This window comes from Amphiura filiformis, unplaced genomic scaffold (assembly GCF_039555335.1).
Source record: "Amphiura filiformis unplaced genomic scaffold, Afil_fr2py scaffold_239, whole genome shotgun sequence".
Taxonomy (NCBI): Eukaryota; Metazoa; Echinodermata; class Ophiuroidea; order Amphilepidida; family Amphiuridae; genus Amphiura; species Amphiura filiformis.
Window position 1 is genome coordinate 2997 of NW_027305703.1, and position 12325 is coordinate 15321.

At 38.8% G+C, this 12325-nt stretch overlaps 1 protein-coding gene and 1 non-coding gene across 2 annotated transcripts in view; both read right to left on the reverse strand.

The window, feature by feature from the left end:
• Positions 1-289: 289 nt before the first annotated feature.
• Positions 290-12325, reverse strand: part of LOC140145372 (uncharacterized) — a 70098-nt gene continuing 58062 nt past the window's right edge. The window contains exons 7-10 of the mRNA XM_072167122.1: positions 5780-5914; positions 4021-4278; positions 2172-2282; positions 290-576 (exon numbers count right to left, since the gene is read on the reverse strand). Of these exons, the coding sequence (XP_072023223.1) occupies positions 305-576; positions 2172-2282; positions 4021-4278; positions 5780-5914 (776 nt within the window). The 3' untranslated portion in view covers positions 290-304. The remainder of the gene's footprint in view (positions 577-2171; positions 2283-4020; positions 4279-5779; positions 5915-12325) is intronic.
• Trnav-gac (transfer RNA valine (anticodon GAC)) lies at positions 11987-12059 on the reverse strand. The gene has a single exon. It is a non-coding gene; the product is annotated as a tRNA-Val (tRNA).

A 12325-nucleotide genomic window follows, 5' to 3' on the forward strand; every position in this document is an offset into this window, starting at 1 on the left:
GACGCACCATTAGATTCTCAGGGTGGGGTAGGAAGTTTAAAAAAAAACTTCACCCACTACATGAGCAAAAAAAACTTTCCCCACCAACACTAAAAAAAAAAAAAAAAAAAAAATTTCCCCACCTAACTGTGTATAATGCATGAAATTAAAAAAAAAAACTTGCCGCCTTCGGCGAAAAAAAATTTCTTCCCCCGACCCCAACTTCCTACCCCCCTTAGTATCAAATGGTGCGTCCCTAACTCAGATGATTAATACAATTTGTATTTGAGGAGTTCAAAACGTTCAAAACAGCATGCCATTGAAGCTACTCACAGTCATTATCCGTTATAGTAACTGTGGCCGATGACGGTGTACCCGCATTACTGCAAGTGCTGGGTTGAAGGTTTGTTATATCAACTGTGAATGTCTCATACGGCCCATACGGACTATCTGAGCTGCCATCTCCTTCGTATATCTGGTCATCTTCAGTGCTCACTGTGTAGTATTGAGGACTTGTGCTGGTAGACGTGAAGCTAATTGTACCATCTGCACTGTTATAATCTCCTGACAGTGCCGTGCCGTCAGTAAATTCAAGTCCTGTAAGCAAAGTAAGCAAAGTATTCTAGCATAGCAGCAATAATAATACAGGTAAATGCAAGTTCCAGTTAGTTATACGCCGGGGGTCTTTAATAGTAAGTTTTGTATGGGGATGTGCCACGCAGACTATCAGATGCTGCCTTTCTCTATACCCACTTTTTGCTGTTTTTGCTACCCATCAGTATACCAATTTTTCACAAAATAAATCCAAAAGAACACAAATTTGCCCTACTTGGGCACTTTAAGGTGGTACTACACCACCTGGTAAATTTTGTGACTAATTTTGCATTTTTCTCAAAAGAATAACTACACACTTGCACTGGTAACAAAAGTTATGTATATTATAGGGGCAAGGAATCCAATCACTTCACTGAAATTACAGTGATTCAAGACAAGTGGTTATGTTAACAAATGAGGTACATTCTAGTGGTACCCGTTTTCTTATCATAAATAACGAGAAAAATGCAAAAATAATCACAAATTTATCAAGGGGTGCAGTACCACCTTTAACCTTAAGGCCACTTTTGCTCAATTGAGCGCATTGGTCTCCATAATCTCGGTCCCAGCCGATTTGTGCTCCTTCGTCACTAAACAAACCGTCTGGCGACAACCTCATAGTACGCCTTTTCTGATTGGCTGAACATCAACGCCATAAATACTGGCGTTAAATTTTGCTGTCAATCAACGCTGGGCTTCAGCGCATACATCGGTTGATGGACAGCTTTGCGGTTACATAAATCCACACAATGTACGTGAGAACGCGCTGCAAGTCGCGTAGGCCCCCTACATGAAAGGCGATTTGACGATCGGCGCCTGAGTGGCTGCTAAAGCTAGCGTATATTTTGCGTTTGCGGTATCTACAAATAGTGGAGGGCCTATGATGCCCGGGCTATGATGTTTAGTGTCACTTACACAGGTCACGTCCTATAGCCAATTGAAAATAGTTTTATTTGGAAATTCATTAACCAATCAGTGATCGTCATTTCGGGGTTGTCGCCAGACGGTTTGTTTAGTGACGGAGGAACACAAACCGGCTGGGACCGAGACAATGGTCTCCACTGAAAACCCACCCGTCGATATACAAAGAATTGCTGAAAAAGGTACCCCATAACGGTGGCACATGCCCGTAACCTTCAACCATAGAGAACCCCCGGGGCTTCAACATTTTCTTGTTTATTATAGGCAAAAAAAGTATCTTTCTCTTGTATATAGGTTTTGGTGAAGACTTAATATCATGAAATATGAAATATGCATCTTTTCAAATTCATCTTGATACTCGCCATACCCCGGGCCATACTTTTGACAATTCTCCATTGATACACCACTGGATTTTAGCAGTGCTATGAAGCCGGGTATGAAGCATTACATAATTTGTCATTGGAACTTTGGTATAACTCGTGCAAACATAATATCCCGGGCATATATCCTAATCATAATCATTATAGTTTTGGCTGATCTTTGTATATTAGTAAGATACGAACAGAAAGACAGGATTATACCTGACCCCATGTCGAAATAAATCATCAAACAAATAAACTCATCAAAAGGACAAGAGTAAATAGAACCCCGGAATAGAACATAAGATTGATTCGAACCTATACTTCCAGCTTGCATAACTCCATTGCCTGTTCGACTAACACCAATGTTGACAGAATCGCCTTCATTTGGGACATTAAAAGTGGAAGAGGATAACGCATACGTAACAGCTGTAACAAGGGAAATGTTTAAAAACATGTCAACAATAATTATTACTGGCATTCAGAAATATTTAAAAACAAACATAATTGGATAAAAAGGATAAAATCGAAAATTTGACACCTGAATGGCTTCTGTTGACCTCAATGTGACTTTAAAGGGTTAATTAATTAAGCAGGAATCACGTGGTTTTATTTAAAACAAACTCGTATTAACCATAAAAATGAATACCCCCCCCCCAAAAAAAACCCAGCTCTCAACATTCCCCAATTATCCAGTTCAAATGACGTCATGGTTATTTGTGCTCAATTGTTGTCAGCCTTCATTGTATTACCATGATTACTGGGACGTCATTGCACTCGACTATCTCGGCGCCCGGGAATGTTGAATACCTCGTGTTGAAAGACGTCTGTATTAATTCGGTTTTTTATGGTCAATATGAGTTTGTTTAAAATAAAACCACGCGATTCGTGCTTGATAATTACTTTTCTAACATAGGCATATTTTTGTGATTGCCGGAGACATCCTTTAAAATATTTGTTATGTTATGAAAATTTAAAAACGTACTACATTGCGCCCAGTATTATATACATCCGTAAGGGATATTTTGGATACATGACCTCGTATAAATTCTGGATAAATTGTAGTAACTTTACCGAGCAATTCTGGTATTCATTAGAACGTAATTCGGTCAAATGACCATATTGACCCTTGCGCGTCCTTTGACCCCGTCCCCAACCTATATGTTCTTCTGACCTAGTTTGGTGGCATATCATGTAATTTGAATCAGAAGTAGCATTTAGATGATTATCGCAAAATAGCTTCTAATAACCCCTACATGACCTTTGACCCCTGGGTACAAGCTTAGGTCAGTGGTTCGTCTGTCCAAGATAAGTCAAAATTGACAAACTTGTCTGGAACGATTAGCACGTTACAGAAGCGTTGAGCTAATGAGAGAAGAAAGAAAGAAAGAAAGAAAGAAAAAAGAAAGAAAGAAAGAAAGAAAGAAAGAAAGAAAGAAAGAAAGAAAGAAAGAAAGAAAGAAAGAAAGAAAGAAAGAAAGAAAGAAAGAAAGAAAAGAAAGAAAGAAAAGGTTAAAAAGAAAAAGAGAAAGAAAGAAGGATAGAAAAAAAAGATAAACAATAATAAAACAGTAAAAGAGAAAAGAAAACTAAAAAAAAAAAGGAAAAAGGAAAACTGAAAGAACGAAAGTAATTAAATCCAGAATTATGAGTGTAGTTTGCTAAAAATGACACCCTTGCATTGGGAGGAAGAATTTGCCATGTAATTTGACCCGATCGGTGAATGTTAAAAAAGTGTGACCCCGTGCAAAAGTTCATCGACCTCTGACCTGTTTCGACCATATCTCCAAACCTAAAACATCTCAGTTGATACCCATACAAGCTAAAGTCAATATTAAATATAAAGTGAATACCATGTCCCCGTTGAGTGCAGATCTGAGACTGTGAATTATACTGACCCTTACCAGGATTGGAGATGCGATGGCTAAAACAAGTGTGAATTTTTCCTTCATTGAAGGGCTAGGCCAACTTTCAACGTTTTTATTGAAAAAAAGTGGGCCTTTTTTATATTTTTTCCTTTAAAACAAAATGGCTGATTTTCAACCTGTTTTTTACAGAAACAAACGAACTTTTAGAGGGATTGCTATTTTAGGAGGGGTATGTCCCACCAGCCCGCACCACCTGGTTAGGGCTCTGTTATTTTACGTACTTGTATGGATTTACTTACAGTCATCATCAATAATGGTAACTGCAGATGAACATGTTTGACAATTGATGATTCCACCGTTGGCATTAGTCAAATACCCATTGAATGTTTCGTCTGGTTCACATGTATCGTCGTCCTGAATGGTCACTGTGACCGTTTTGGCAGTAATATCACCCGCACTGTTCCATTCAAAGGATTTCGCGGATTTACCGCATGAAACCGCCGTAAAGTCATCGGTGTTTCCGTAAGTAGGAGTAGTGGCCGTATCCGTGCAGAAATCTGTTCAAAATATGAGAATATTCCAGTTGAAATCCATACACCCCTGTGGAAGACATGACCTTATCTCCCACAGAGGAGTGTAGATTTCAAATAGAGTCATCCATTCTGGTAGCCCCATTTGAAATTCTCAAGAAGATGAAGGTCATGTCGTCTTTATAGAGTTGAATGGGTTTTTAACTGGAATAGCCTGGGAAGTGGGGGTGCCAAGAAAGAAAAATGGGGTAATTATAATGTGGGAATGTTAAAACTTGGGTGTCATTGACCGTGAAAAATAACTTTCTGGGCAAGAATGAGCAAAATTTTGTGAAATTTTTGCAATTTTGAAGCAAAAATTGCAACAAAATTTTTTAATTTGGTCAAAATGCGCACATCTCGCACAAAAAAAGCAGGTCGAGTCATTGGGCGTAAGCTGATACAAAAAACGGGTCATTGGGTGACAGATTTGCAGAAAAAAGGGGGTCTATTGACAGGCACATAACGCGTTTATTTAATTATGAATAGGCTACCCTGTATTATGACGAACAAACGCAGCAAACTGAGAGTATCAGAGTCGGATCTATGGCTGATGCATTTCAGAAAATAAAAACTTTAAAATATTGAAACGTTGTCAGTCGGAAAATAACTTTAAAATAGCTTTCTACGGAGGTTATTTGCTCGAGCACCGCGTTGCTCGAGCACGGACTCCAGGAAATCTGCCGTCTGAACGCTTTCGAGGATTCCAGTCCTCGAGTTTTCCCCCAAATTTATCCCCTAGAAATTTAGGGGATTTCACAAGTTCCCCGAGGTGCTCGAGCTCTACTGCCGTGTGAACGCCACATTTTGCGATTCTCGAGCACTCATGACTGAGCTTGACCTGTGCATGGTGGTAGAGTTCCATTGCTCTACGGTACATTAAATATTGCAATTGTCGCTCATTCTGTCTCTTCTTTCTCAACAACTCTCTTCTCCCAATCATTGTGTCGAAAACTCAACGGTATCGATGCCAAATCTATAACATCATCACCACTTTCCATCATGATTTTAAGTACAAACAAGAGCAAAATGCTCTTCGCAGATTGTGCGGCAATCGCGGTAATGGTACCTTTTGATTTGGTGGTATGGTGTGTTTACGTTTTGCCGAGTTCAATTTCGCGCGATACTGCAGAGGTCACATTCAGCTTCCGGTTGTTGACGTCATCAGGCATTGCGAAACTCGAGGATTACAGGCCAAGGATAATAAGTGGTAACAACATAAAAACATCTATAATTCACAATTTTTCAACATTTTTTTTACAATTCGCCCCTTTTTTCTATCACCCTGGGTAAAAAATAGTCTATTGTTAATCCATTTTTTTCCCACCAATGCCTTCAGTCTACCGACGGCCTTACATGAACCGACGGCCATGACGAGCCGGGGCAGAGGCACTTGGCCCCCTGGCCCCCACTGGCTACGCCACTGGATTCAGCTCACAGCCAGACTTGGTGACACATGTGAATTTCCAGGATTTGTGGAATGACTTACCAACTGTGGTGCAAGAAAGACCAGCTGAGTTGCCAGATCTAGTTGCCGTAATTGAAACAGTTGCCGCGCTTTCATCATTTGCCGTTTGAAACGTGGATGAAGAAAATTGGACAGTTGTCTCATCACCTAAAGGAACTAAAATAAAGCAAAAATATTATTTATTTTGTTAAATTTGCATTGACACATTTCATTCGCGAATCATGTAGTGATGTTTTATGAACGTATACGGTACGTGGGCATTCTCAAAATATATGAGCTTGATCTGCGGATCTTGATACATGTAGGTGTTTGACCATTGCTGGAAATAAGGCGGGTCCTCGGGCTAGATGCCCGTGCAAATCACTGCATGCGCGTCAATACACCACCCTACGGGACCGTAAAATGTGATACAAGAGTCAGCAAGAATAATATGTTTTCCATTTTAAGATTTTTCCCTCCACAATTAAAGCTTATGTACTTATTATAATTGAATACATGAATTCAAAACCCACCCGCAATATCATTAAGGCAGCTGTGTACTCTAGACATTGTTTCTTTCGCAAAATTGAGTTTTTTTGATATGTTTGTACTTTGTTATGTTTTTATAAATACAAGGAATGAAAATCCAGATTTGTAAACTCCAACTGTAATATTTTAAGGATTTTATTTCACTATTCCACTCGTGTTTGAAATTGAAAAGGAAAGAAAATCTTTGTTGTACCAGCATGGTACACGCGCGCAACAACGCATCGCGTTGCGTATCACGCAATTTGTTAACGCACAAATACGCTACGCATACGCGACGCTTATCTGCATGCGCGGCGCATCTTATGGAAACACCACGGAAGCACAAAAACCTAGTGGTCAAATGGCTCCGTTTTAGCTGATAAAATGTGGGTTTTTTCAAATTCTTTCCCCCGATATCAAGTTATGAATGGATTTCGGTCAAACTTCTCAAGGGGCCGTGGATTTACCCGATGTTTATGTAATGTAAGGTAGAAAAATAAAAACTGCCGCATTCTCCTGCGAGATTCGATGAAAGTGCAAAATGTGACCACTTTAAACTTCAACGGCCATTATTTCAATGTTCATTTTCTCGGTAAATGACGATTTAGGTACACGATAACTCAATAAATACAGCATCTATGCCATAGTCGAATTTTATTAAAAATATGTTATTATTAGTCACGATGAACCCATTTCGTTGAACTCAAAATTATACTGATGTTTATTAAAATATTCAATAGTATTCAATAGTAAAATGGTCACAAAGAGTTAAAAATATCAGATGATTAGTGACAATAAAAGTAATTGAATGCAACATTATCTTGCATAATTATAATGGCTCTTTAATACTTTAATACTGAACAATTCTGATTTTGGAATCTACCAGTTTATTGCCGAAAATCCGACTATGGACTTTGAATTTTAAGCAGAACGTTACCCCAGGGACTTTGCTCTCTAAAAACACACTGTCAAGCATACTTGTTTATCAGTCCATTAAGGGGGCGCAACACTAAATCACTACGCATTTTATGTAAGAACGAAATTCGGCTAAAATAGTCCATAGTGAATATGAGATTGTAGCGACCATATCTACCGACATGTTCACTTTAAATCACTCAATATCAGCTCATATGAATTCGACAAGTGTCTTCAATGATAACATGCAGAAAAAAACGGACATTTTATCTCAAAAGCAATTCTCTGTGGCGGATGAAGACAACTTCCGATTTTGAAATGTGAGTGGTGAATTTAGTATATTTTTAGGCCATATTTTTTGCACCGCGAAATAGCGAAAAAAAAGTCAACGGTCATCGATATATGCCGACAAAAGTTTTGGAATCTACAGAAACAGAGCTTTAATTTGATACCAAATTTATTTTACCAAGTATTGCAGGGACGCCAGGGATGGCGCTCGAAGTAGGCCGAAATCACACGTTATCCTATGGGACGCTTATTTAGTGTTGCGCCCCTTATAAGGGCCGTCGTTATGAACGCGTTCTTTTTACATTCTTCGCGTGTAAATGATGCTTGGATTTCATTCACTAACATCTTTGTTTCTATCCTTGACAGGAATATACCCAAGATTAAAATTAGAGACAGTTCAACACCTGGTTGGATAGATTCAGAGGTTCGGCATTTGCAGAAGAAGAAGTATACAGCATGGACGTACGCAACGCAGATCGGATCGGTTGGTTAGCAGAGTAAGTTTCGCAAACTAAGGAACCGCTTGAAAAATTTGATTTCATTCAAATATGATGAATATATTGCCGGGTTTGGTTCGACACTTTCTGATAACCCGAAGCGGTTCTGGTCCTTTTTTCGATCTAAAACTAGGACGAAATCATTGCCCCAGTTTATCAGTTACAATGACATGTCTGCTTCCACTTCTTTAGAGAAAGCCACCCTCTTCAATAATTATTTCTTCTCTGTTTTGACCCAACCAAAGGTTTCTCCATCACTACCCACTATTTCTCATTTCCAACATGCTAATCTTGGTAATCAAATCATTCAGGTTGATGATGTCATTAAAATTCTCAAAAATCTCAATGTAAATAAGGCCCTTGGCCCCTGATGGTATTTCACCTAAGGTTTTAAAAGAATGTTGCTGTCAAATTGCTGCTCCTTTGTGCTATATTTTTAATGTCTCTCTAACTGAAGGTAAATTACCTAACCAGTGGTTGGACGCGAATGTAGTCCCTGTTTTTAAGAAATCTGATAAGCAGCTTGCCAGCAACTACAGGCCTGTTTCACTACTTTGTATATGTGGCAAGATCATGGAGCGTGCTATTTTTAATATGATTTTTCCTGTTATTAAAAACCAAATCTACCCTCTCCAACATGGGTTCATGAAAGGACGCTCAGCCACTACACAGTTAGTTGAAGGTTTCCATGAAGTTAATTCCATCCTGGACAATGCTGGGCAGGTTGATATGATATATCTTGATTTTTCAAAAGCCTTTGACAGTGTATCTCATGAGCTTCTTATTCATAAACTTGGCTCATTTGGTATCCACTCAGATCTTTCGCACTGGCTTAGGGCTTACTTAACTGGCAGACGGCAGAGGGTCGTTGTTGATGGGGTTTATTCTGACTGGCTGCCTGTTATTTCTGGAGTGCCACAGGGGTCAATCCTTGGACCTTTACTTTTTGTTTTATATATCAACGACCTGCCTAGCATTGTCCAACATGCAAAAGTTGCACTCTTTGCGGATGACGCAAAATATAAAAAAAAAAAAAAAAATGTAAATGATTGCAAATTGCTTCAGGAAGATCTTCATCATCTTGTTCAATGGAGTAATACTTGGGAATTAAATTTTCATCCCTCAAAATGCCAAGTCATTACTGTTTCAAGGAAACGTTTGTTAGTGAATTTTGATTATTTTATGAATAACACAAAACTTAGTGCAATCAAATCTGTCAGAGATCTTGGTGTTGATGTCACATCCAAACTTGATTGGAACGACCATATTAACAGATTGGTAAAAAAGTGCAATAAAAAATGGGTCTCATCATGCGCACAGTTGGTTTTAAGGCACCTGAAAAAATCACTAAAGCCCTGTAGAATTCATTGATCAGGAGTGATCTTGAATTTGGTAGCTGCCTTTGAGTGGTACATCCAGACACAATATTCAGTGTCTCGAAAGTGTTCAAAGGCGAGCTACCAAGTTCATCATGCACTATCCTGATCTGGATTATCGGGAGCGGTTGTGCCATCTGGGTATGTTACCCTCACGCTTCGTAGAGAGCAACTTGATATTTGTTTATTTTACAAGTCCTTGTCTGACAATTACGATCTGGATGTCTACAAGTATGTCAAGTTTTACAAGTCAGAGATTGGGCAAGACCGTCCCAACACAAGATCAACATGTGACACCTTGCGCCTTAGGATCCCCTTCTGCAAAACGGAAGCTTTTAAGTCAAGTTTTTTTAACCGCATTGTGCCAATTTGGAATCAGCTTCCCTTAGTGTTAGGTCCTCTTCATCTTTTTCTGTTTTTAAAAGCAATGTGGTTAATTTTTGCATTCTCATTTTGAGTTAAATTTTCGGCCAGCTGACATTTGTACGTGGGTTTCCGTATGCAGCTGTGCTATTTGTAGGGTGTCTTAATTAAATTTTTGATCTTGAGGTGGGATGGTCTTAGAGGTGATATGCACCTGTTCATCCCAATCCTCTACACTGGTATCTCTCCTACATGTGCTGGATCCGTGGTGCGTTTTATTCACATGTATATATATATGTCTTTTATACTTTTACTTTGTGCAATATATTTATCCATCTTTTATCTAATTTTGTTATTTGATATTGTAACCAGTGTATGAAGCCAAATAAATAAATAAATAAATAAATAAATAAGAAATGCGTTTCATGAAATGTGTTCCATTTCAATCATGATGATAAGCAAGGATTACAAAAAGTCACCCTGATGAATTATTATTTGGAAAAACGCTTTATTGGCCGAGCAGGCGCCTGCAAAGTCTAGAAATTGTATCAAAAAATCTTCAAAAAGGCTCAAAAATGGGTTTTAAAGTCAATAGACATTCAAACAAGGGAAGAGGCCTACGCATCATACACACTGGAACATGGAAACATTCAAACATTACAAACTAGCGCACGAGATCAAATTAATGATGCTTAATCGTATTCTTAATATATCAATATACAGGGGAAAGAAGAATTACGCATCGCACACTAGCACAATTAAACATGAATTTACAAATGGAAACATTATGCAAAGGCAGATATGCCAGAGTAAAACTCGGACATACCTGCCTGTGCGGGTACTCGAACCCCAGACCTCTCGCTTGTCGGGCGAGCGCTCTTACCACTGAGCTACACAGACTGTCCCTGATAAACAGGACTCAAGTCTGGTACTTATGGATATGAGCAGTCATGCGGGGTAAACAGTACAAACAACACATTACATACCAGTGTACGAGATCAATTAATGATGCTTACCCGCCGGCCTAATATAATCATGCAAACAAGGGAAGAGGCCAACGCATCATACACTGGAACATGGAAACATTCAAACATTACAAACTAGCGCACGAGATCAAATTAATGATGCTTAATCGAGCCCTTTATGATTTTAATCCGTATTCTTAATATACAGGGTGTCCCAAAAAAAGAGGCCCCACATTGCGCCCTCTTTTTCTCCTATTTCTGAAAAGTTGATCAAATATATTTTGGTATCTAAAGAAACCTTCAATTGTTAGCTTTAATAAACCAAAACAATTTTTTCAATCGGCTCACAATTTTTGAAGATATGCCCTCTTTAAGAAATGTACCCGTTTTTCACTCTGTCCACGGATGAGGTTTGGCTACATCAAAGATTTAAACGAAACACACGGTTAATGACATGGATAGATAATAGCATTAGGCTTGGGAAAGCATTCACTATAAGCGAGGATCACCAGCTAGCTTCAAACATCTTCGCAACCCCATATTTCTGCTGCATTCGCAAGTATCCGGCGCACAAGAATGGTACGCAACGCAATTAATGCAATGAGAACTAGAGCTGAAACCTGTATTCGTCATGGAGGCAACCAGGTAGAGGGCAGAGCAGCACAGTAAACTAACTTCAAAAGAACCAAAGACAAACTAAACAGCCCTTTTCAGGGCTACATTTTATTCCAAAAAGAGAAATGACTTATGTTGTCAATAAAAAGAAAGCAAGAAACGAGAAAAACATAAGTAATTGCAAGTATAGCAAAAGAAGTCCCATCCCACATCAATTTCGCCCAAATTAATGACACTTAACAAAATCCATAACCCATAAGCCCACCTGTAAAGCCCACTCCCTAAAATAAAGTTGTTATTTTATAAAGTTATCATCGAGGAATGTTTTATATTCATGCATGGTATATGCACTTTTCAATCCTTGAAGTAGCCAAACCTCATCCGTGGACAGAGTGAAAAACGGATACATTTCTTTAAAAAGGCATATCTTCAAAAGTTATGAGCCGATTGAAATAATTGTTTTGGTTTATTAAAGCTAACGATTTAAGGTTTCTTTACATACCAAAATATATTTGATAAACTTTTCAGAAATAGGAAAAAAAGAGGGTGCAGTGTGGGGCCTCTTTTTTTTGGGACACCCTGTATCAATATACAGGGAAAGAAGAATTACGCATCGCACACTAGCACAATTAAACATGAATTTACAAATGGAAATATTACATGCAAAGGCAGATATGCCAGAGTAAAAACTCCGGACATACCTGCCTGTGCGGGGACTCGAACCCCAGACCTCTCGCTTGTCGGGCGAGCGCTCTTACCACTGAGCTACACAGACTGTCCCTGATAAACAGGACTCAAGTCTGGTACTTATGGATATGAGCTGTCATAGACATTGTTAATCTGCATGAAGCCGTTTTGGTGCATATTCAGTAGGCCTATGCAAAAAGATCATAATTGTTACTACTGAAACAGGGGGGGGGGGGGTGTTTATACTTCACACTCATTAACAAGTGTTTTCCAAAACAAAATGGCAAGACAGATAGTCTAGAAAAGAAATTAAACTTGGTTCAAAGACGTGCTTGAATTGTTGTCTGTCATTAG